General features: G+C 41.4%; 1 protein-coding gene across 5 annotated transcripts in view; it reads left to right on the top strand.

Moving 5' to 3' along the window:
• LOC101171983 (capping protein, Arp2/3 and myosin-I linker protein 3) overlaps window positions 1-25370 on the top strand; it is a 35183-nt gene extending 9813 nt beyond the window's left edge. The window contains exons 16-40 of one of the 5 annotated variants that reach the window (XM_020701861.3): window positions 219-323; window positions 4753-4822; window positions 5867-5948; window positions 6034-6130; window positions 6328-6382; window positions 7878-8050; window positions 8132-8200; window positions 8567-8660; window positions 11228-11326; window positions 11403-11522; window positions 11595-11708; window positions 11778-11953; window positions 12074-12161; window positions 12248-12355; window positions 16563-16629; window positions 16946-17133; window positions 17562-17641; window positions 19947-20120; window positions 20531-20717; window positions 20792-21488; window positions 21585-21685; window positions 22510-22591; window positions 22761-22832; window positions 23111-23218; window positions 24673-25119. In XM_020701861.3, coding sequence (XP_020557520.1) covers window positions 219-323; window positions 4753-4822; window positions 5867-5948; window positions 6034-6130; window positions 6328-6382; window positions 7878-8050; window positions 8132-8200; window positions 8567-8660; window positions 11228-11326; window positions 11403-11522; window positions 11595-11708; window positions 11778-11953; window positions 12074-12161; window positions 12248-12355; window positions 16563-16629; window positions 16946-17133; window positions 17562-17641; window positions 19947-20120; window positions 20531-20717; window positions 20792-21488; window positions 21585-21685; window positions 22510-22591; window positions 22761-22832; window positions 23111-23218; window positions 24673-24713 — 3247 coding nt within the window. In that variant the 3' untranslated portion in view covers window positions 24714-25119. Of the gene's footprint in view, window positions 1-218; window positions 324-4752; window positions 4823-5866; window positions 5949-6033; window positions 6131-6327; window positions 6383-7877; window positions 8051-8131; window positions 8201-8566; window positions 8661-11227; window positions 11327-11402; window positions 11523-11594; window positions 11709-11777; window positions 11954-12073; window positions 12162-12247; window positions 12356-16562; window positions 16630-16945; window positions 17134-17561; window positions 17642-19946; window positions 20121-20530; window positions 20718-20791; window positions 21489-21584; window positions 21686-22464; window positions 22592-22760; window positions 22833-23110; window positions 23219-24672; window positions 25120-25260 lie in introns of those variants that run through there. The other 4 variants (XM_020701858.3, XM_078946486.1, XM_020701862.3 and 1 more) reach the window with 4 other exon arrangements.
• Window positions 25371-25657: the final 287 nt, after the last annotated feature.

The raw sequence follows: 25657 nt of genomic DNA, 5'->3' as shown, positions 1-25657 counted from the left end.
AAACCCAGAGCAGTCCTGGTGTCTGCATAGATTTAGCTCATGAATCTGTATTTATCAATTGAAATCTTTTGCTTGTCGCTCGCGCTCAAGCTGAATTTGTTTATCATTCTGCACGTGCTTCTCTCAGTGCGTATCCATCAAACATGTTAACAATTCCAGTGTGTGGCTGTGATCATCTTTCCCTGTCTTGATCCTGCTTTTTTTTTTAACTATAACAGGAAATTGAAGGATACGTTGCCGTTGTTTCGACAGTTCTTCAGCTCAGCCTTCAGCCTCACTCACGTCAACCTTTCCTCTATGAAACTGCCTCCTGATGTCTTGAGGTCCGTCCACCTTTTATTCTCCCGCTCAGATCTGAAGATCTTTTCTTATCTCAATTGCTGCATTGAAAGCTGTACGAACATGAAGATGCTCATCTGTGTCTGTGTTCTCGAATAGAATAGCTTGCAGAAAATGCTGTTGAAAGACGATGAGTTTTTAAAATGATCGCAGACCGTTCAAAGATTATGACTGTCACTAGATGAACATATTTGCTGTGATACTAAAGTTGATTGTGTGAAACAAAATGACAAATGTTGTCTATGAATGAAAAGATAAATACATCAAGAGGTAGCCTAAAAATAGAAAGAAAACACTCATCTTAGGAAGAAAAGCACATTTTAAAATGATCTGTCCATACAGAAAGTCATTTTTACTAAACAAGAAACCTCATAATAAGATGTCAGAAACAAGGAGTTCCGCACAAGCGTTCAAAAAAGGGGACAGAAGGTAAAAAACCTAACTGTTAGACAGAATTAACTTGAACTGAATGCTAAACAGACCAGAAATTATAATATTTTTATTAGATCTAAACAACTTGTATTTTATGGGTTTTTATTAACTGAACTGTAGTTCATTTTGATTACAGTGACCAAAAAAACTAGTGTAATAAGTGGAAATTACTCATTTTAGAGCAAAATGTGAACAAAGTGAGAAAACTCAAAATCTAAAACTAGCGCTTATTCTCAGAACATAAATCTACATTTTTCTTTCCAACATATTGACAATAAATGTCAGTCTAAAGTCTTGAAGTTTGAGGCTTTTTTCAGTCTTAAATCAATTTTGTGAAGAGTTTGGAGCACAAGAATTTGGACTTATTTTTTAAAATAATTTACGTTTTTCTAGATCTTAGCTCATAATGAGACGAACAATTCAAAACTGTGCTGATTTTGAGAAAGCTGGGAAAGGTGTAGTAGAGAAAAAAAGAGTTAAAACGACGAAAAACCTGGAAAATGCATAGAATGTCCAAAAAACAAGGTTTGGAATCTTTGCAAGTGTCAAATATACGGTGGCCCAGAGGGGTCACACACAACACCTTAGATTTCGCAACACAACAAAAAATACCACACTTCAATTCGTCACATCACTAAAAAAACACCAAAGGGCTGCACGATATGATGAAAACTCGCAATGTGCGATATCAGTGATTAATATTGCAATGACGATATAACTAGCGATGTATGAACAAATAGCAAAACATTTCCTTTTCCATTTCACTGCAACAGATTAATTTCAATAAGAGTCAACATAACTTAAATTATAATCCAAATGACCCTCGTCTACACAGGAGGCAAACATCTAAAATAAAAGGGCTCCATCGATTGGTCAACAACTTGAAGGGCTCCATCGATTGGTCACATGCATAAAGGGATTTTTTTTTGATTTGTTAAATACTTCAAGTTGCCATTAGATTGTTTTAGCACATTTGAGATCGATTTATGCGGACTTTTGCAATATGCGTATTGCACAGCTTGATATCGCGATAACGATAAATTTGAGATTTATTGTGCAGGACTACAACACAATAACTCACAGCACGAAACTTTACCTCACAACACAACACTTTAACTCACAACACAACACTTTAACTCACAACACAACACTTTACCTCACAACACAACACTTTAACTGACAACACAACACTTTAACTGATAACACAATAACACAACACAATAACACAACACAATGACACACAACACAATAACACACAACACAATAACTCACAACACAATAACACACAACACAATAACACACAGCACAATAACACACAACACAATAACTCACAACACAATGACACACAACACAATAACTCACAACACAATAACACAGAACACAATAACACACAACACAACACACAACAGAAACAAATAGTTTGCTTTGAAAACACTGAGGAGTATTTCACCCAAGTCTTGCTGTGAAATCCTGCCCAGACGTTCCTTTGAAGACGACCTCATGTTCCTCAGCCGAGCCAATAGTAAACATTCCTCCTCTCAGCTATTTTTCTTGTCCCTCCATTTTCTTTGCTGCGTTCAACTTGACACTCCCACATAAAGACACATGCTTTTACTTCCTAACAGGACCCCAGCCGCTTACTAATCATGAATATAATGTGTAGTTCTGTGCATTTTAAGAAGGCTTTTATTTGGTTTGTTTGCAGACTTAAATAGTGCAAATATATCCATGCTGTAACAATAAAATCAACCTCCACAGAAACACTTTAGGCTGGTGTGAAACAACTGTGCTGAAATTCTCCTGCAGCTCAAAGGCTTTGTGAAGCTGCATGTTTCTGCTTGATGAAAGCTACGTCCAAGTCAGTGTGCCTTCAGACAATTCTGTGTCACAAAGGGGGGTTGAGGGACTATCCAGGTGCATTGAGGAGGCGGCAGGAGGCTCCAGGAGAGCAAGGTCTTTTAATGCTCCAAAAAAACAAAATAAAAGACCACTGCAGCAGGCAAGCAAACTCAAAACTAGAAACAGACTAACAGACTACTAACAGACTACTAAAAGACTAACAACAGACTCCCAACAGACTCATACTGGGTAGCTTGGTTGGTAAGGTGAAAGGCTACCACGCAGGGAACAATTCCCGGAGGGGTATGAACAATGTTAACTTGGGTACTGTAATGTTCGGTCTATAGAGCGCACCTGATTACATGCTGCACTCTTCCTATTTAATGAGGATTAACCATTTTTTTCATACAGAAGCTTCACTTGCATACAATCTGCAGGTTATGGCATTTCATCTGATGCGTCAATGATTACCTTGGCCCAAATACTAAGAGACCTTAGTAGTCTCAGTGTGGGAGAAGTAACTAGAAGTTTAGCCTATTTATTTGAACACACCCACATCTGCCAAACAGCATGGACCTGACTTCAGCTCACAGCTCCCTGAGTTATGGTGAGAAAATTCACACTCAGATTCCCCACAAGTCTTAGGGGTTTAAGGCGGGGCTAACCCCCGGTTCGCCACACTGTGTTGTAGATTGGGGATGTATATGTGCTGAAACCGCATGTGTGTTTAAGAAGGAGCAGGGAGCTGCAGCGGAACGCGAGGGCAGCTCTCCCCTCCTTCCGGCAGTAACACGGCAGCAATTTGGAAATAACAGGGCTGGTTGAAAAAACATTCCAGTAAAAGAGAGCAGCAGTGACTTATAAGTGCGCTGCACGCGCGCGCCTTGGCGCAGCGTGTGTGCCAGAAGTTTCCTATCACAACAGTGAGGAAAACTTCTGGCACGCAGCAGACCGGCTTTTCCAAACCCGTTGATGATGGTGAATTTTTTTCACACTGCTTTTGAATGCTTTTAACTTGAAAGCTGTGTCATATTGTAGTGGCGGTCACATTCACGTCAGGTCTAACGGTACTAAAGGATGGTGGGATGCGGCTGAGCATGGGTGTTTCTTTTATTGCACCATGACTGAAGTGTCTAAGAGCTGAAGTAAGGTCCATGCTGCTTGGCTGCTTGTGTGTGTCAAAGCAATTGCGCTTGATGCCAGACATAGAACTGCGCAGGCAGTCTCCCCTCTTAGACTGCAGGAGTGCTCCTGGCGGCTGTTAAAGACGCATCATTAAATAAGCAGCAGGGTCAAAGGTTCGTGACAAAAGTAGTGACTTACAGTCCGGAAATAGGATAATGGGAATTACAATAACCATATCAAGCCCTTGGGCAAGACCCTTAACGCTACAGCTCACTGCTCAGGGGATGGGTCAAATGCAGAGAAAAATATCCCCATTGTGGGTTAAATAAAGTATCAATTATTGATTATTATTGTAACAGACTAACAATAGAATCACAACCGACTACAAAAGATTCTGGACCAGCACCTGAGGAAGGGAAAGACAGGACTTAAATACATAAAGACAAACGAGACACAGGTGACAACAATGAGGGCAGATGGGGACCAAAGTAAAACTCGATACAACAACAAAACAGGAAACCTTTCAAAATAAAACAGGAAACCAAAACTCAAAACATGACAGAACAAAAAGAGAACAAAACACAAAAGCAAAGAAACGTAACCCGTAACATTCTGATGTAAAAAGCTGTCATTGCCACCTCAAACCGTTATTTCTCTGCCAAATTAGAGGAATCTTATCAAACACATTTAATATAAGATGCAAAAATGTAACACTTTACCTAGCATATTTTCACTTATAATAGCAAATAAATTAGCCAAAAAAATTGAGTGAAAAATTCTCTATTTCCATAAATAAATCAAGGTTTTGCTTCTGCTTTGCCCCAGTTCTGAACCAGTTTGCTCAGATTTAAAATTCATATTGAATCGCTCTAAAACTAAGACTCCTTGCTGAGAGTTTTAATGCAAAGTCAGCCGATTTGTGAGAGGATTCTTAAAAGCTTTATGAATACGGCCCCGGGACTTTAGTTCTCCTCCTCTTGTCTGCGTCAATCACTGCTCCTCTTGCTGCTCCCACAGGGCTCTTCTGACAGGGCTGACCTCCAATCCTCATATCAACGATCTTCATCTGGACATCAGCAGCTGCGAGGTAAGAACTTCTGCTGCATCCAAACAGGAGGCAGAACTAGAGAAGAAAACTTGCTTCTGCAGCTTTCAGTGACCTGTTATCTACTGCAGGGAGGCTTTTCTTCAGTAAGAAAAAAGAAGCAAATAACTGCTGTTATCTTCAAACACTCCCTCCATGCTTAGACTGCTGGTTAAAAAGTGGTTCATAAATATTCCTCACATTCATATTATGAGAGATTTTATATTAAGATCCATTTTCTCTGAAAATATGCAGAGAACTCTCATAGATTTGACTTTAGATCCTCAAGAGAAATATTTAAAAACCCATAACAAAACTTTGTTTTTTACATGTTCTTGTGCCCTTTTTCCAATGATGGAAGACATAAATATAGATAATTAAACTTAAAAATGCATCTCTGAATATTTTCTTTATTCTGCAAAAATGTTGCTGGAAAAAGATTGATGTCGGTGCTACAAGCTCCCTGCTCCGCTCCATCCACTTGTTGACAAAGAGATCCTTGTACGCCTTTGTTTTCCTGGTCTGAGCTGGAATCTGGATCAGAACTGTACGACTGGATAGCTCCAGTATTGCTCACCATTTTTTTTTTTTGGGGTGTTTTGGGGTGTGAGACGCTGTAAGCTGGCGGTGGAGTGTGTAAACAGATGGATGGCGAGATATGGGGCGAGCTTGCTTCTCGTCTTTTACTGTTTCACTCCCATCCACAACCCAGACGGAGGTGAATTTCTAATGAACTTTTGCCGCTCTGCAGAATCTATGTCCGAGAAAATAACATTGGTTTGTTGATTTTGGATAAAAAATATTGTTATAATTATATTATGTTATAATATTTATCATTATAATACCTCTGGGAGCGCTTTTACAATAGATCAAAAGATGAGTAGAGAGGGTTTTGCAGAGAGTTTTTACCTGCAGATCAGAAGGACAGCTCTCCACTCAGCAATTGAGGAAGCATCTATAGAATTCCCTCCTGCAGGAAAACAGAAGACTTTACCAAAGACTGAACATAAAAATGACTAAACTTCACTTCTGTCCATTTTTCTTCAGCTAAGATCTGCGGGGGCTTCTGTAATCCAGGAACTCCTCCCCAGAGTCTCATCCATCGCTACGCTGGACATCTCTGACAACGGTACCAGGACACGCTGCAGCTCACACTCACCTTGACCTGATGAGCTGGCCTGACGGTTAAACGGGTCATGTGTGTTCGTTTGCAGGTTTGGACACAGACCTTCTCACGCTACTGCCTGCCCTGTCCAGACACCCCTCCCTGAAACACCTCCACATGGGCCGAAACTTCAACATCAAAAACAGGTGCTGCCTCTCCGTGAGATGCCACTGCATTTATATTGGAGTTTATTTGAACACAAGCCTGCATATGCTCCATATGGCTGCTCGAATAAACACATCTGTGACTTTTTTTTTATCTGACTGCTTGAGTGGAACGCTTGTAAGCAGATAAAGCAGTTTGTGGCAGCTCACACAGCGGCGTCTCCATGTTTGCTCGGCAGGGTTCTGGATGAAGTCTTGCAGAAGCTTGTTCAACTAATACAGGAGGAAGAATGTGTAAGTTAAGACACGGAAAGATGCACTTTCAGAAGAAGACGTTGTGATGCAAACAAAGACAGAAAATTAAACATTTTGGGTTTTTTTTAAAACCCTTTGATGAAATCCACAAGAGACTTTTTCGATAACATGTAATATATACACACACACACACACGCACAAACACACACACACACACGCACACACACAATGTCAGTTTAAGAGGCAAAAATGTGACATGACTTTTCCAGGGAAAAAACGCCTTATTTAAACCACTGTCTTAAATAGGATACTCAAGTTTTTGACTATGTTGTAAAAAACAACTATCGACTAATTTTCATTTTTCAACACAGTGAGTTGTCATTTAACAAAAGAAATAACAATAGACGAGTTATTCTTTACGTCGGAGTATTAGGGCCACCATAAAGAAAGAAAAAAACCAAACATGTAAGAATGACGCTGAAAAATTATGAGAAGAAAGTCATCCAATCTGGAAAAAGAATATTCACATTTACAAAAAAAAAGTTAGAAAGTCATGCTTTAGAGTTTTTAATCTTGGTAGAAAAAAGTCATGGTTTTTCAAAAATAAAATAACATTTACCTTTTGAATATTTTTCCACAAACATTACTTGTTTGAATTATAGTATGTTGCAGACTATTCCGATGGAAATCAGACTGGTACTCAAGGATCTCGCTGAACTTGCTTTACTTTGTTCTAAATGTACAACTTTTATTTTCATAAAAGTGCAACTTTATTAAAAAAAATAAAACATGACTTTTTCCTTGAGAATTTATGGCTTTAAAATCATACATTTAGCATTATTCACTCGTAAAGTTTTGACTACTTTTTGGCAGAATCTTTTGACTTTTTTTCTAATAACTTAATTTCCCCTTTTTTGGTGAGCGTAATACCACATCATAACTCTCACTTTGATGTTTTGAAAATTAGCAAAACTTTCCCTTAAAAACATATTTTGGAGATTTCATGGAAGCATCCATTTTGAAATCAGCGGGGAAAGTCCTTCTACTGCCCCTAGTGGAATAATGATGAACTACATGGCAGAAAACAGACCAAATGATGTATAATACTTTTTTTTAAGAAAAGGTCTTATCATGCTAATGAGATAGGGGTCTCAGAAATGCATGTACCAAATATGAAAGCAATGGTCATACAGGGTTAAAATTAGTTAAACTCAGAAAAGATTTAATTAATAAAAGATGAGTGAGGGAAAACGTGTGATGTCATTTCACATAAAAAATCAAACATCATCATTATTTGATGATGTTTTACTTAGATATGTCTATATGATGAATTATTTCTTCCCCTCTGTCAACATACGTGGCACAATTTCTACATCACTACTCACATATGTTGTGATTAATTCATGAATGCAGCTTGTAAGGTCATGTTGGCAAGCTGCACATCAGTATTCAGTAAATCTTTCCTCCTCCTCTTCATCCTGGGGTCGTCTGCCAGTTTTTTCCTAAAAAGTAATTTTTCCACTGTCCACCCCAGGCCCTGCAGTCGCTGTCCCTGTCTGACTCACGTCTGCGCTCTCGGGGAACTGTGCTGGTCAATGCCTTAGGCAGCAACACCTGCCTGAGAAAGGTTGACCTGAGCGGGAACAGCATGGAGGACATCGGAGCCAAGATGCTCAGCAAAGCCCTGCAGATCAACACCACTCTCAGGTGAAGAAAATGTTGGGGGGAGGGGGGTGCTATTCTTTTTCTCTGATGCTTTTTCCATAACTGGTTGTGGATGCCCTGCAGGAGTGTGACATGGGATCGCAACAACACTTCTGCAGCGGGGTTCCTGGATGTGGCACGAGCTCTTGAACAGTAAGACGATTATGACACGGTCTGTTGCATGTAAGCGGGTGTTTTTCTGTGAATGATGAGTTCCCTCATTCGCCTTCAGGAAGTGTAGACGTTTGACGTCACTGAAATTCTGAACTTCAGGGGAACAAATTGTTGCATTTCATGTTTTATCTTTAACAGTCCAGACTTCCCTCGAGCCCGGGATGACTCGGTTGCACAGATTAATGTGCTACCAGTTGCAGGGGAAATATTTTGGGATTTACTCTGTCCAGTGGGGGTTTTAACCTTTGCTAACCATCGAATCTGTAACCCACTTCCGTTTCTCTTTTTAGTTCAGCACGTTGTCCTTGGGTAACGCAGCTCCTCCTTTGCCCTCTCCCCTCTTAGTAATTTCACCTTGCAGTACATGCCTCTGCCTCTCAGCGACATCAGCCAGGCTTACCGCAGCGCACCTGAGAGGACCGAGCTGGCTCTCACCAAGGTGAGCAGCAGCACGACAATGTCAGGGAAGTCTACCCAGAATCCCCTCATTTAAACTCATACAGAGCTTGAATACAGCAATGATTTGTGATTTTTGCAAAAGGCGGTAACACTCCTTACAGTGAATCAGCATGAAGCCTAAACCTTGAATAGATTCTGCTTAACTAATGCAGTTTTGAAAAGAGTCCCGAAAACTTTTGTTTTGATGTAATCGATCTTTTCTGAGGTCACAGTAATCTAGAGAAGGAAAGACTGATTTATGCTAACCTTCCGGAGGTGCTGCTTTAATTTAGCTGCGAGCAGCAGCCATGAAGAGCCTATTGAAGCCCGCTGCCCCTCCTCCGGCATGCATAACAAGCCTGTGAGCTTTTCGTGCACTCCTTTGTGAGGAGCAATTGGGACTTAAAGCACTTTCACGCTTTGCTGTTTGGTCCGCAACACAGTTTGTTTCATTGTTGTCATTTCCTCATTAAGGAACCTTGTCAGGCTGAGAGAAACAGATTCCAGGAAGCACACGGCTCAGAAAATAGTAAATAGTTTATATGTCAGAGTCTGATGGAACTAGGACGCTGCACCCTCAATCTAAAAGGCACAACAGGAGGGGAAGACATGTAGCCACTTCTGGGTGGCAGCAGTGAGGAGTGATAGGAGAAAGGAGGAGAGACACAGCAACACCCGAGCAGGTCACAATGCGCTGCCAAAACGCTAGAAACTGTCTCACATGAAAGTCCAAATATTAGAAGCACAGGCAAGGGGCAGGCAAACTCCGTGGTCCAGAACATGAAGCAAGAAAATCCACAGCCAGAGAACAAACGAGGACTGGAACCCATGAACAGGCAGCTGGAGAGTCTCTGGCTGCAGATGACTTCCAGTAGAGGGTCTCTGGGAAGAGCCTGCTTTAAAAAGCATTAAGACGGGGGAGAGTGATAGTGCTGATTACCTGTCAGCCAGCTCGTCACAGGTAGAAACAGGATCATGACAAAATAAGCTGCTCTTGTAAGAGTTTCTCGAAGCAGCTACCGATAAGGAATATGCACAGCTGTGTCATGTGCATGGATCTGCAAAGGATGCTTTTAGAGTGAGTGTTGTTTGAGAGGTGGAGCTTCGGTCTGCAGCATTTAACCAAGAGAAAAGGAGGCAGTGCTGTGGGTGCAAAATGTTCACAAAAAGCCTTCAATATGTTAAACACTTCTTGCTACTCACATTTGAAAATAGTACTTGTAAATATATATATAAAATAGCTTTATTGGGATTTTTAATTTGTCCCTGGGTGTTTATCTGAGTGTGTTTCTGCACCGGGCTGGTGACATGTCCAGGGTTGCCTTCATCCAACATTAGCTGGGTTGGCTTCAGTAGCCCCGTGATTCAGCGGGTTCTAAAGATGGCTGAATGGAAGCACGCTGTGGAGTTTTTTCTTACTAACATGTACAGAAAATAACTCTATTTGGTTTTCTTCCACTCCTTGATCTGTGCAACAGTCCATCTGAATTCATTCTGCAGTGAAGCAGACCAGGGTTCACCTGAAAGTAAACAGGAGTCCTCATTTTCAGACAAAATCAGACTTACTAAAGAAAAAACATTGTTGCCTTGACAACTTTCTAGTAAGCATGCTTTTGGGCTGTGGAAGGCAGCTGGAGAAAACCCAGTCATGCACAAGGACAACAAGCAACCTCCACACAGAAAGGTCCCAGCCAGAATGTGAAACAGGGCCCTCTCTCTGTGAGACGAAAGTGCTAACCGCTACACCACAGTGCAGTCCAGTGTGAATCCAAGGAAGTGCAACTTACAAAAATGTTTCAAATATGTCTGAGCAGTAAACATGGTGTGAGAAGCAGATGAAAGCATTCATCAAGAAATAACGGTCAGGGTTCTACAAATACTAGTTTGCCTTTTTTTGGAGCCTTTTTTCTTTCTTGGAGCAACTTTTCAGCCAATAGTGCCCCCAGACAAACAGCTGACATCGTTTCTGTTTGGGTGACTCATTGTGAAACAGAGAAGCCAAAAGAAAGTCTTAAAGTTATTTGACATTTCCCCCTAGATATATTAATTTCACAAATGTAAGAAAGAAACCTTTGATTTGATTTGATTTGAATTCTTTTGTGCATGAAGAGGTACATTCTTGTACACAAAGATAATCAAAACATAGAAGATAAAATGGTCGCAACAACAATAGAAATTCACATAAATAAACAAAAAATACATTGAAACTAAACAGAAAAAGATCTAAAACACAAAAAGTCAACATTTTATTGTCAACATCAAATGGTTATCATGAAGTAAACAACTGTTCGCTGTCACTGACAGATTTGGGGCTGTGATCCCACTTGTCTCAACATACTCTGGTTCATAAGGATTTTCTTCTGTTTGCTCTTTGAATATTGGTGCTTTAACAAAGGGTATGATCTTACAAAGAAGATGAACAGCAATGTGGGTGAATACTTTAAAATCAGATTCTTTAACAATCATAGCCTTGAATTGGTTAAATAAATACTTTGCTTAAAAATTGTAATGTAAAACAGCTACTAAAGTCCTCCTCTTCCTCTTCATCTGCCTCATGCCGCCTCACAGATCCAGCGTGCTCTGGTGAGGAACAACCAAACCCAGCGCTTCTCCCAGAAACAGGCGCTGCGGCTGCACCAAGGCTTGGTCACCAGCACAGCTGAACAGGTAGAGCTCATCCTCCGGGTGCGTTTGTCAGCGCTTGCCAAGTGCCTGTCACTCTAAGGCTTGCCTTGTTTCCAAGGTGATGGAGCGTCTCAGTGTGCGCGTCCAGCAGCAGGTGTGTTTGTTGCGAGGCATCGGAGAGAAGGAAGAGATTCAGGCTGCAAAGCAAGTCCTGAAAGAGGCCAAGAACTCCCGCGCTGTGAGTGTGGTGAAGCCTTCCACTTTTTTAGTTTCTGTTATTAGAATCCATCCATCTGTCTTCTCCACCTAGCTGTACCCGTCACTGTGCGAGCTGGCTCATGTGCTGTCTGTGGACGGTCCAGTGCGGCAGAGGCTGGACTCGCTGGCCGGTGAACTCGCCAGAGCTGCTGATAAGGAGCTGCAGGTACAGCCACGAGTCAAAAAACGATGCGCCTCGGCTGACAGAGTTGCTGATAAGTGGCGTCTGTTGCAGGTGATCGTGGACTCAATGGTGTCTCTCTGTCGCGAGCTCTGTCCGTTATCTTCTTCTGCAGCAGAGAGATTAACTCCCCCGCTCTCATCCGTCTCCGAGCGCGTGTCCATCCCTCGCTCTGCAATCCGCACCGCCCTCATGGAGAGGGCAGCACAGGACATTCACCGAGCTCTGGAGTAAGATGGGAATGAAAGACGGAATTTGCTAAATAAGATATTGATTTGCTCTCACTTCCACTAACATTCTTCATTTTTACCCCCCCATCACCACCTCACCCATGTCCTCTCATTTCCTAGAGAAGTAAAGCTGTCTGTGGTTTCCTATCTCACCAACTCCATCGTGGACCAAATCCTGCAGGAGCTCTACAGCACTCATAAGACTCTGGTAAACCACCAACATCTTACTTTGAATGAAGTGTGGTCGCAAATTGAGAGAGAGGCGGGTTTCAAAGAGCGTGCCATGTGTGTCAGAGCCAGCAGGTGTCTCAGCTCAAATGCTGGGAGGAGGGAACAGCTTGGAGGTTTAACAGACACAGAGACTCTCTGGACATCACGGACGAAGAGCTGGGCACCAGCATCGTGAGTGCACACACATAATAAACATTGACCTAAACTTGCATCCATAAGTATAACAGAAATGTTTTCCTCTGCTTTGCCTGATTTAACATGTTTTATTTTAAACCCTTTGTACAATCCCTCTGTCCTCTGGAAAGACTGACTTATCTGAATAAGACACCCCCCCTCCCTGGACTGGTTATTAAACTGAAGCATCACAACTAATCAGAGCGAGTGGTTGAATCTTGACAGAGCTGGAGAACATGAGGGCTTCTCTCACTGGGCTCCTGTATTGAAACATTGTTCTGACTTTTCTGACAAGAACTCTACAGTTAAAGGTCAACAAGGTACAGCCCCTCCACCAGAAACACTTAAGCAACGCTTCACTTGATGATGTATTGTCAGTTCTGTTGGCCTTCAGAGGTTTGCACTGATTGACGCACAACACCCTGATGTCGATATCTGAAAACGTAAAAAAGCTCAGGACACCAAGTGGATTCTTTTTTTTTTATTTGTAAAAAATGTTAACATCAGTGTTTGATCTTCTTTGAAATCATAGATTGTGCTCAAGTTAATAAAACAGATTCTAATAGAAGATAAACATCAAATCATGCAAACTTTGTTACTTCCTGCAAATTTTTGCTTTGTTTGACAATGATTTAATTCAGTTTAATATATATCGCACAATATTACAATGGGCTTCATTCCAGTAATTGTATAATAAACATTAAATCATAACTTGACTTCATAAACATCATGTTTTTAGATATTTTACACAACTGGTTCAGGAATAATTGCTGCTGCCCTAAGACTTGGCCTTAGTCCCAACTGCCCTTACAGGTGGGTCAAAAGTGGGCAAACCTGTACAAGTAGACCTCTCTGTGGCCAGGTTTTGGTGGTCAAATTGTGTGGGCATACAGGTGTCCTGCGGGCACTGATGTATATCACCTGCACACCCCTTGTGTGCAGCATTTATACGCTGTCAGTAAGGGCCCAGTATTTGCACCTCAGCAATGGCTAGTATGCGGCTTAAGGGCACCGTACTTTATAAGTGTGTGTGGCTTTTTCTACCCTCACAAAAACATTTATAACATGCTCCCTTTTCGTGACTTCCATTAAGGTGGTTGCACGAGTCCGAAGAGAACTCCGAGACACTGCGCTCCCTTTAAGATGTGACTGCTCCTCTATGACCATTCAAAGGCCATAGGGGTCAACCTCTCTGCAGGTCCATTGGACTCAGGAATACGTTCTGCCTAATTAGGTTTACTTTAAAAGAGTTAGCAAATCTTCTATGTCAAATTCCTCCATTCTAAAACCTCTTTTAAGTTTTTTATCATGTAAAATTGTGCTGCTTCATAGCTAAACTATATAACCGTTATAAAGTAATTGTCTTCCAAAGTTTGTTTCCGTTCTATATTAAGAAAACTTTTTTCCTTTTTTATCTTTTATCTGTTTCAAATGTAACAATTGTTATTTTTGATGAAAAACTGGCTTTGGTTCACATCCATACAAGTCTAGTTTCTTGTGAAATAAGCAAAAGCACAATGTTTTCTAAAGTTAATCTAAATCTTCACTGAAACTCCTGTCTATGATTATTAGTATAAAATGTAGCACATTTGATATTAGCAAATTTTTTAAAAATCTGCCATGGTTGAGCTCCTATTTAAACACAGAAATTGAGATTATTCGTTTTCTTTAAAAGTTTAAATTGATTTTTTTCCAAGATAAATGAAGAAAAATGTTTTTTATCAATGATTTAGCAGGAGAGTTAATTTAGGATGAGGTTTGTATGACATGAAGCTAAAAGGAAGAAAAGCAAACTGGGAAAACAAAAGCAGTTTCTCTGTTGGTTAAAGAATAGCAACATCTCAGCTTAAAAAAGTTATAATCTTCTTTAAACTCCTCACAAATAACACCTAAAGAACTTGGATGTTTCATCAATCATACTTTGTAAAATGTATTCCTATTTTTTTTTTATATTAAAAATATATAATAATTCTTCTTTTTTTTTTAGACTTTTCTAATTCCAATCTAGTGTAATCAAGCAAGACTTTATTTACCGTACAAATGTAGATTATTGGATGAGCTGTGTCGGGAACTTTCTTTAAATCCTGTAATTGTTGAAAAAAGGAACTTAATACTCTCTAACTTCAAATGTAATCCCAGAGATTTGAAAGACTGTTTCAAATTCTGTTGTAGACTTTTTTTTCTTTTCCTCCCAGGCTAACATGAGCATGTTTTCATCCTGTTAAAGACCTCTTACAGCTTCTAAAAGTGTCACAGAGGTGAACTGTGATCAAGAACAACCAAACTCAAGGTGACAGATCCGTATGAGACACTGTGTAGTCAACTGCTGATGACTTAAATGGAACTCTAAGCATTAGTAGGAGCAATGAGGCCTCTTAGCTTCTTGTTCACAGCTAAAAATGTCCTGTTTTTCAGTTTTCATAAATACCTTCAGCTCATTTCTAAATAACAGTTAACCGCAGCCTTCTTTCCCATTTTCTCCTTTTTACTCAGTTACAATCACGCATCTCTCTGTTCTCCAGGAGAAACCAACCCTGGAATAGACGTGTGTTTTAGTGTCTGTGCTGCAGGAAGATGCTCTAAATATTTAAAAACCAGCAGATGTTTTTTTTTTTTTATCTCTCTGTTCAGTCATGCTCCTCTGAAGCTCAAAGAACATCAAAAACATTTGAGGAGTCATTATCATTTTTTTTTATAGTTCATTAAAAATAACAGTTAACACATTTGGGAAATGTTGAGCTTCAGCAGCATCAGGCTGCAGTTAAACATCACTGCGTGTATTTGACATGAACCAGTCAACATGGTTCGTAAAGAGATTGTCTGGCTTTGGGTCTGGACTTAAATGATGTTTCTTGACCTTTTCCAGCCTTTGTTTGGTTTGCTGCTGGATCATTGTCCGGTTCCATGACCCAATTTCAGCAAAGCTTCAGCTGTCAGACAGCTGGCCTCACATCTGACTCCAGACCTCTGGAAACAAAGGAGTTCATGATCAGCAGCTGCCCATGAACCACCTCTGCTACCACACTTTCTATGCTGTAAATGCTTTTTTTCCCTCTTGGTTTTGTCTGTTGTTGTATAAATATACTGTTAATAAATCTGTTAACGTGAAATGATCCAAGATAGGCTCCAGCAACCCTTGCTACACCTTGTAACATAACTGAAATGCTACGACTCAAAAACTCTCACCAAGTATCTAGTTAAAGTTAATCTGAGATTTAATTACAGAAGAAAAAAAACTATTTACACAGTAATAAACAAATTAAAAGACCAAAGCCTGTATGAGCAAAGAAGAACGTTTAGCCCTGTTGCTGCCATCTTTTGGGGGGGGGGGGGGGGGGGGGCTCTGTCAGAAGTCAGAGCTCGGTCTTCCCCTCTGGTCACCGGCGGGAACCGTCTCCAGAGTACTGACTGCACTACATCTCCCAGCAACCCACACCTGACTTTCATTTGCAATCAATCACAGTACACCTAAACACTGCACTGAGCCTCACTCAGTGTGAAGTATTGTTTGTGCCACTCTGCCTGCATTACTGAACGTTACATCCAGATTCCCTCACTCTGTTTGTCTCTGACTCTGTTTGCCTGTCGCCTGCCCCGAATCTCGCCTGGATCCTGACTACTCCTGTCTCTCCTCTGTTGCCCCCATGCTCATTATTGACCTCTGCCTGCCTTACCCTGATTTAGCTTTGTGGACTTTTAGCTGTCCTAATAAACCTGCTGCATCTGGAACCAGCTGTCTGTCTGTTCTTGTGACAGGTTCCAACAGAAGATGCTCAGTATCTAAATGCTGCCCTGGAGGTCCTCATCCAATCAGGTGCTCTGATTAATCAGGCACAAATCTACGAACAAAGAGAGGCAGGAAACCTCCCAGTCTAACAGAAGATGTACAAGAAAACAAAAGACACAAAAACTATTCAAAAGTACACAAAAACTAACAAACAGAATTACAGCATCAGTTGTAGCTCCCCATGAGTCCAAACTGGACTAAAAGAGCAATGGAAGATTGACCTTTATTTAATTTAAATTACTAGCTTATTAAATATAGATATCCATATTTTATAGAATCATACAGAATTTATTTCAAAATAGAAATAAGAATTGAGTTTGAATCCAATCCATCATTTTGGCAGTTAGATTAGTCCTAATTTAACTTTCCTTTCATTCCCTTCTCAACATCTGAACTCATCTCTTCCTCTGGTTCCAGGACACAATAGCCATTAAGAAGCGCAGCTCCAGAACCAGGAGAATAAGACCCGTCTCCACCAGGCTGAGTGAGGGCTGCTGTTTTTCTCCCATTCTCCACTCTCACCTCTAACATCATCCCATCTCCCACTGTTCCCTTTTGAAGTTTTCCGTCAAGATCCTTTGTTGTCTCTCACCTCCTCATCTGGGATGGCTTTTAATGGCTGTTTCAATCCGTCCTGACCTCCAAGCCTGAGTTAGTGTGTCCCTGAGTGGTCATGGATTTTTTTTTCATGTCATAAGGTTTCCTCTAAGCCTGAGGCTTCTTTTCCTCTAGATATTTCTGTCTCTCCTCCGTGCCTTCAAATCTTTAAAAAATGTTTTTTATTTCTTTGCTTCCATCAGGTCTGTGTGATGACTCCAGCTCCTCTCCGCCCCCGTCTGTGCCATCGTACTCGTCGCCCCTGTCCCACTCGGCATCCTGTGACGGGCTGTCTGAGCTGCCCACCCAGGGTCTGCCGCTCCATCATGTGACACGAGTTCGACCCAGGCCGCCACGGAGGCACAAGGGGGGCCACATTCCTGCTGACACGGTGGGCAAACATTACGCTATTAAACTTACCAAGTTTATTATTCTCTAATCTTTATTTTCGGACCACACTACAGAGACTGAACAAGGAAATTTCCCCCCGTTTCTTTCAGAACAATTGTATTTGCTTTAATATGAGTTGTTTTCTTCTTATTGTATTGACTGACCCTTATTTTCTGTTATTTTCAACTTTTGTTTTCTGAAAACGTCATTCTATCACAGTGTAATGTTTCTTGTTAAGTCAACATGTCGCATATCAAGTGTAAAAACATATATTGACTAGAAAGGATCAGAATTTAACCAAACTGCGCTATAGTATATATAAAAGCATCATTTTGATGGGATGAATTTAATGTGTTTTATAGCCTTCATAACATTTTACAATGAAGGGCACAGAGCAGGTGTCCCCTCATAGTGTGTGTCTGTGTGCAGCCCTGCAGTGAAAATGGAGGGATAAGCCCTTTGGATGATGGACTCCCGGATTTCTACACCAAAAGAGTTCTGCCTGACAGGTGACATCTGCCTTCATGTCCCCACCTTCATCGTTTCCTCTGACAGTTTCATGACCGAGCTCCGCCCCATGTCAGGATCATTTGGCAGAGCTTTGAAAATCAACAAACCAGAGTCTTTCACTGCATCAGGGACAGCTGTTCAAATATGACAGATGATGAATTGTTTTCTAGATGAATGAACTCCAGTGCAGCAAATACTTAAAAATGTCAAGTTTACTTTGAGAAAACTCACTGGATAGTCGGCAGTGGCTCTGAGGAGACTTTAAACCAGCATTTGGCACAAACAGGTTTACTATAAACAACATGTCCCCTCATCATGTGAATTGTTCTTATTTAAAATATAACAAATATGGTTGCAGTCACTTGCTTACAAAGAAACACAACAAAAAGAGACACTTTGAACAAGCTGAACTGAAGCTGAAGTCTGTGAAAATGGTGATTTATTTGGTCATTTCTTACGTTCTCTAACTTCTTAATTATGTTTGCTGTCACTTAAATGTGGTTCACTGGATTTTTATTCATTGCAAATGTTTTCACATCCTTCAACTTCTGAGATTATGGTCGTTTCCTGATCGCCTCTGCTGAGTAAAGGATTAAGATCAGTTTGATGTGAAGCTGATCCCTTTACACCGGCTTCATAACAGCTGCATTTGCCCTGTGCGTGTTTTCATCATTTTCATGCTCTTTTAATGTTTTTAGAGTGTATTTCGTCTTCTAATTTATCCTATTTGCTTTGAATTAGTGGTCACCAACCTTTTTTATGCCGCGGAGCGGTACGACGTCATAGAACGTTTTCACAGACCAGTCTTTAAATTTAATTTGACGATCGCTTCGATGACGGAGACACAGAGACATGACGAGACAAACTCTGACATTTTAATTTGACAGGGATTAGGTGTCATCATCCTCTCTCCTTCCCACACTCATGGTGCAAAAAAGAAGTACTGTCTATTAAATGTAGCTTTCTTTTTTTGGAAGTGGAAGGCTCATCTTCTGTCTCCTGGCTGGGCGTTTTCCCCTTGGCAAAGAAACTTTCCAAAGACGTTTGTTTTTTACTCAGTTTGCTAGCTCCTGGGTTTTATTTTAGCGGTATCCCATCACGTGACTGATAAGAGCGCCTTGGCCTGCGTCAAGAGTGACAAAGACGGATGGAACGTAGAATCTGGCAATTTTTCAAAATAAAACATCTTTCAGATTCCGAAAGAAATAAAACGGAAGTAATGTATGTTTTTTTTTTTCTTTCTGTGCGGCCCGGTACCAAATGACCCACAGACCGGTACCGGTCTGCGACCCAAGGATTGAGGACCGCTGCTTTAAATCACAAACCCTCACTGAAGCCCCAGTGTGTTTTTTTATGGTTACCAGAGTTCAGTCAGATACCCTTGTGAGGTGCATTTTCAGTTCTGTGGACTGAGCTTCAGCAGGCTGCTGGACCCAAAGTCTGTCTGCAGACTCAGCTCTTACTTTTATTTGTATTCATTTCTCTATTTGCTTTTTTGTTTTTTTTTGTACTTGTGGGTTATTAATTTTACTTTACTGTCATCAGGAGGGCTGTCTACTACAGGAGGGCTGTTAGGTTGAGGAAGGTGTGTAATGTCGTGCCAAAACGTTGTCAGTGTCGAGCCTTTTCTTACCTTTTTTGCACCATTAACTTATGGTGATTACCATACATTACAGCTGATAGATTGTCTCTGCTGGTTCTGAGGAAGAACCAAAAATAACAAACCGTTTTGGTGTTTGGAATAAATACCAATGTCTCTACTTTTATCAAGAGCGTCAAACAAAAGTAACCCTCATAAATGTAGTTAGAAGTTAGAGAGGTGCCATTATGGTTAAAATAGGAAAAAGAGGGTTCTTCTCTTGATTGTATCCAAACTTAAACAGCGGTGAAGCCTGACACCAAATAAGATTAATTTAGAAATCAAATAATTGTAATTTTAACAAAAATTACGTTAGCCAAGACCTTTTTTGATAAAAAATTAACTTTGCTTTTCAAAAGACAGAAAACATGAGTAATCGTCCAAAACCAGTCATTTTTACTGTCTTAGGTTTTAGTTGTTCCAGTGTCAGTGTTCTGTGGTTCTCTGTAACTCATAGAGCTGTTGTGATTAAAAAGCAAGCTTAGACTTTAACCGCGCACGCAGAGAGATGCAGCCCAGCAGAGCTCAGCCTGCAGCAGCAGAGCAAACAGAGGCACAGATGGCTGGGAAGAATGCAGACGCTTCCCAGCCAAAGGGACTCATGTGTGAACGCGCCAGAACTGGACACCTTTTTTGTGACATTCGACTTTTCTCGACTCTTTCAGTCAGCTCTCGTCTCTGCACAAAGCACACTCTCTGAGGCGGAAGAAGAGGAGGAACATGCTGGCCATCTTTGGCTTCCGCAAAAACCGCAACCAAACTCTGTCCAATCAGGGCCCGGAGTCGGAAGCAGAGCTCTTTGGCGATGGGTGTCACACTGTTGCCACGGCCCCCACAGGGTGAGTGAATCATAAGAACACACCCCTACAGGAACATGTGGCTTTAACACACTGTGCTGTGTCTTTAAAACAAAGAAGAGAGCAGATTCTGCCCTCCATCGCTGCATATTTAGGATTAATCCTTCTGCCCGACCGAGGCTCATGAATGCGTGGCGAGTAGCGCTCTGAATCTCGTTGTTGTCTTTATAGAAATGAGACGTCTCAAAGCTGCCACAGCAAGACCTGGCTGACATCAGTGTGTATTCCGGTCTAGCTGGCAGCTGGCTGCTTCCTTTGCTCCGTTCTGGACCCAGAAATCAACAACGATTAGAAATAAACATGCTCGCGTAACACAAATTAGGACCTCAACAAGTAGGAATTTGACTAGAAAAGTGGTCGATCTCTCATGATACACACATGATGTATTTTAGGACAGCCTTGGAGAATGTTTACACCCTCCTCCAGCCTCCACGCCCTGCTGCCAGAGTGGGATCTCCCAGCAAGGGGTCTGATGGGAAAATGAACGACTATCAGGGGAAAAGTGGTCTTGTTGTGAGTCCACCACCTGTGCCAAGCATCCCTCACCCAGGAAAACACCCCTTCTATTCTCCCAGAGAGGTACTCTCGCTTCGATACTTATTAGTGCAAACCCCCCTGAGGTTTTTGACTGAACGGTGTTTTGTCTTTGACAGATCTCTGAAGTAGACGCTGTGTTTGAACAGCCGGGAGAGATGGACAAGTACTGGGCTGATGACAAACAGAGGGCAACAGAAGTGCTTCTGGCGGACAAAGAGTGGATGATGGAGGCCCGGCCCGGAAGGGACAAAGACAGAACTTTTGGAGAATTCAGAATGACAGACAGACAAGCCGAGAAGTACTGGACTGAGAGCAGACACATGGAGAAACAGTGGACAGTGGACAGACACACCCAGAGACAGATTGACAGGAAAATGGAGAGACAGTGGATGGGTGGCAGACAGATGGAAAGGTCGTGGTCAGAGAGCAAACAGATGGACGTACAAGTGGACGGTCAATGGACGGAGAGCAGACAGCTAAGCAGAAAGACAGACAGACAAGTCAAAGCGTTTCATTTGTGCCAAAGGCCGTTGCCTCCGTATCCGTCGGACAGGACGCCCTCGCCAAACCAGGAGGACGATGCCCCGAAAAGAGAGGAAGAGGCAGTAGACTGGTCCCCACAGAACATGGACGGCCACAAAGGCGCGAGTCCCGATGCGGGAGGAGGTCCAGCTGAAGGATGGAGGAGCAGTACAGGAGGAGGTGTCAGTCGTGTCTGTTTATCGAAACCGGATCCTCCACCACAAAGTAGTAAACCCAACCTGTCCAAGCTGAGGCAGAGGCCCCGACGAGAGAGCTCAGACGCTCTTCCAGGTACGACAGATTCCTCCAGAGCCTGTCACTGCGACATTCTACTCATGCCCGGATGACAATATCATCTTTTGTTGTTGTTGTTGTTTTTTGGTTCAGAGGAGGACGGAGATGAGGGGACGGATTGTGAAAGAGTTGAGAGGAAAGAGAAAGAAAAACTACAAGATTCTGACGGTCAACCCCTTTCAGCTCTTGAAAAGGTTAATTTAACCCTAAAAACATTTTATGTACATGAAATATTACCTGATCTGCTATAGAAAATAATCAGAATACTTTTAATTCCTGTTCTGATCATCCTTTGATGTATTATAAAAGTTTTCCCAGTGATCTTTTAATTATGATGATGCCGTTTTATCCAAAATCCAAAAACCTGTATTGTTTTCTAGGACATAGTTTCTGCAGAGGAGCAGTAGTTCATTAAAAAATCACCTCTGAGTTGTGGGCAGGAGTTAGCCTGCACTCATTTTCCATCATCACATTGTTCACACACTCTACCGCTAGCTTACAGCCCCTCAAAACCCCAACCTTACATCACCAGTGCAACAAAAACCAAAAATAGGCAATACTGGAGCTATGCAGTCATACAGTTTTAATCCAGCTCAGACAAGAAAAACAAAGATGTTCATGGATCTATTTGTGGATGAATCAGAATGGAGCGGAGCAGGAAGCTGGTGGCCCACCGATTGTAGATGGTACTACATCCTTTTTAATGACATTTTTCATCTGCTCCTGATTACATCAATTTGAATAAAGAAATCCTCAGAAAGGCAATCATAATTTTCCTCATACAGGTCCTCCATCATAAGAAAAAATACTACAAGAACACGTTAAAAACACCAAAAACACCATTTTCATTCGAGTGGGTCTTTATAACAATAAATTATTAGAGACCAGAATTTAATTTAAGGAATCTCTATTTCCACACTCCTCCTCTGTGCACTCATTCTTAATGAATTTCTCCGTTTTCTGTATTTTCTAGTTCTCTTCTCAGTCGAAAAGCTCTTCGCATTTCATTTTTCCAAAGGAGTCGGAGTGGAACCTGCCTCCCCCTCCTGTTCCACCTCCCATCAACAAGCATGGGCTGCCGGACAGAGCTGCAAGTCAAGGTTCTGACCCAAAAAAGCTTAGACTTTGCCGTGATTCAAAAAATGTCAATGCAGAGCCATGAGATGCTGTGAAGACATTTATATGAACAAATAAATATCTGATGCTTGGAGAACATGTAAAAGTGCGGGAATAGAGGATTTCCTAAAAGTGTGTCATGCTTGTTCTCAGGTGATGAGGGGCTGAGGCCTCAGGCTCCAGTGAAACCTCAGAGGAACAGGAAGGCGATGTCCTGTGATGCAGGTACCATCACGTTTTCATATCCTTCCTTTCCAAAGAGTAAGAGCAATACTTTACATTCATTTACAAAGCTATGACTGAGAATGTATAAAAGGAATGTCGATTTTAAAACCAGATTTGCTTGAAATGTGTATTTCCTGCTGAGATTTCTTGAGCATCCAGTGTCTTTTTTGCATTGTGTCAGATTCCTGAGCTTTAAAGATTTGTGTGTTCTGCTTTTGTTTGTGTGTGCGTCTGAATCTAACTGTCTATCTGTGTCTCCTGTCGCTCATTGAACTCAGGCACTGACAGGGAAAGCCCTAATAACCTTGAGAAGCCCCAACATCGCAAACCCCCAGTGAAAAAACCTAGACTGCCACAGAACAGAAATAAGTCTCTGGACTTGTCTGGTACACGTCTCCATGTTTCTATGTGTGTTTGTGTGTCACTGACATGAGGGTGGTATCTCACCGAGTGGAGGCACAAAATTACAAAAAAGTTGTTTCTTAATTGAGATGGCCCTGAGCGGCTTTTGCCTAGTTGTCACTTCCTGTGAGCTGGAACACAGCTGGGCTTCAGAAACCTGCTGAGCAGCTTCCACTCCCCGCCAGTGAAAGGATCGGATAAGGTCCTAACAGAAATGTTCTTTCTGTTCAGGAAAATATCATTTTTGTTGTAAACTAAATTACAATAAAACCCTTTTTCATGCTGAAAAAAGTAACAGAGACAGATTTTGTGTTTGTTCTAGTAAAAAGAGGAGGAAAGAAAACAGTTTTGTTGCCACACACGTCCGATTTTCTAACATGTCTGGTGTCACAGGACAGTTTTAAAAATTACATTTAATGTTTATTCAACCAAAGCATTCAATCTCTGCAAGTTTTTTTAGTTTTTGGGCTGCATGGTGACGCAGTGGTTAGCGCTCTTGCCTCACAGCAAAAAGGGCACCAGTCCTGGCTGGGGACTGACTGGTGCCCTGAAACACAATCACCAATGGGGTGTTGAGTTTGCTAGTTTAACCCGTGCTTGCTTAGGTTTTCTCCAGGCATTCCGGCTTCCTCCCACTGTCCAAAAACATGCTTCATAGGTTAATTGGTTAATTTAAATTGTTCCTAGGCGTGAATGTGCGTGACTGTGGCCCTGCGACTGACTGTCGACCTGCCCAGGGTGTACCCCGCCTTTGCCCAACAGTGGGTGGGTTAGGCTCCAGTGACCCCGTGACCCCAAAAGTGATCAATGAATGAAAAATCTTCATTTGGTTTTGTGAACAGAGCTGAGTACATTTACTTTTTTGTATACTGTCCATTATACTTTACATCTCTTAGATTGACTGCTAAGAGATGCTTTTTAACCTAAGATAATGAAACAAACGTTTTATTACAAATAAAACAAAGGCTTTATTTTAGATGTTTCCAATTCGGTCAATTCCTTAGGCATAATTCAAAACAACAAATTGAAAACAAATATGCTCCTGTCAAAATGTTACGCATTACTTAAGTAATTTTTTAACTTGTTAAATTTTGCTCTTATTCATTATTTCATAGATTTTCTTTTACTTCTATGTGAGCTTTATTACTCTGAAATGAGATTACTATAACTTAAGTAAAAAAGGAAATTCTCATTTCAGTCTCCAACTCTTTGAGATAAATTGTGGACACAGTCAGACACTTCTGGACTGTTTAGAGGGAATGTTTGTTACAAATTTTACAACAAAATTACGATGATTTGAAGGCGTTTTGAATGTCTGCTCTCAAATGTCCAGTGAGATAAAACCCTTAATGAATAGAAGGAAGGCTTCTAACAGCTGCAAAGTCAACGTTAATAAGTACTAACATCGGCTTTTTTGTGGTTTTTTTTCCCCTCACAGAGAGCATCCCCTCGCCGCCTGATCAGAGTGAGCTGTTGTGATGCTTGAGACGTCCGCCTATGGTTGTCATGACATCAGTGGAGAATTTCATGCAGCAGATAAACAAACAGGATGGCGGGTCTGGGAGAAAACACGACAGGCATTATAGAGCAGCAGTCATGCATCCCTGCTCCAACGCTCACTTTCTCATCCCAACCACGTCTTGTCTTTTTGCTTTGCCCTCACCTGCTCAACTTTTTTTGTGGCGTCAGTCATTTATCAGCATTTGCTTCTTCAGCAAAGCCTAGGTGTGCTCCGATGCTTTGCTAGAAAGATAAAAAGGTTTCCTCAGTAGAATGTGATTTCTTAAACTTGCGGTGCATTTGATCGTTAATCTGGTTTGGTTGCCTTGATTGACACTTAAAATGAGTTGCTTCTTATTAAATAAAACTTGATGATTTATACACAGTTTTGCTTTCAGGAACTGAAAGGTGATATATTTTATAGAGAAAACAAATATTATGTATGAGCTCCTTCACTGTATGAATAAAACACAAGGAAAAAAAACCTGTGACTTAAAGCTACATTTTCTTTTATTGTTTGTTTCAGATTTACTTTAAGATGATGCACATCCTCAGCAGCCACATTTTTTATTGTGTGGGGATATTGAATAATATAGAGAAGGGATTTTTCCTTTCTGGAAGGCTAAAGACATGTTTTTGGGAACAAAGCAAAAACTGGGCGGAGGCTCCAGGGAAGGCCCAGGACAAGCTGGAGAGACTATGTCTCTCTCCTGGCCTGGGAACGCCTCGGGGTCCCCCCAGAAGAGCTGGAGGAAGTGGCCGGGGCGAGGGAAGTCTGGGCTTAGACTGCTGCCCCCCCAACCCGGTCCCGGAAAGGAGGAGGAAGATGGATGGACGGAAAACAAAAACTGATCTTTGGGATCTGTTATTAGAGGGACGTAGCTCAATTTTTTAGCAAGATTACATAAGAGTGGACTGGTACA

The sequence above is a fragment of the Oryzias latipes genome, chromosome 4 (assembly GCF_053564925.1).
Source record: "Oryzias latipes strain Hd-rR chromosome 4, Olatipes_Hd-rR_3.1".
NCBI lineage: Eukaryota > Metazoa > Chordata > Actinopteri > Beloniformes > Adrianichthyidae > Oryzias > Oryzias latipes.
This window is presented reverse-complemented; position numbering and strand designations above follow the sequence as displayed.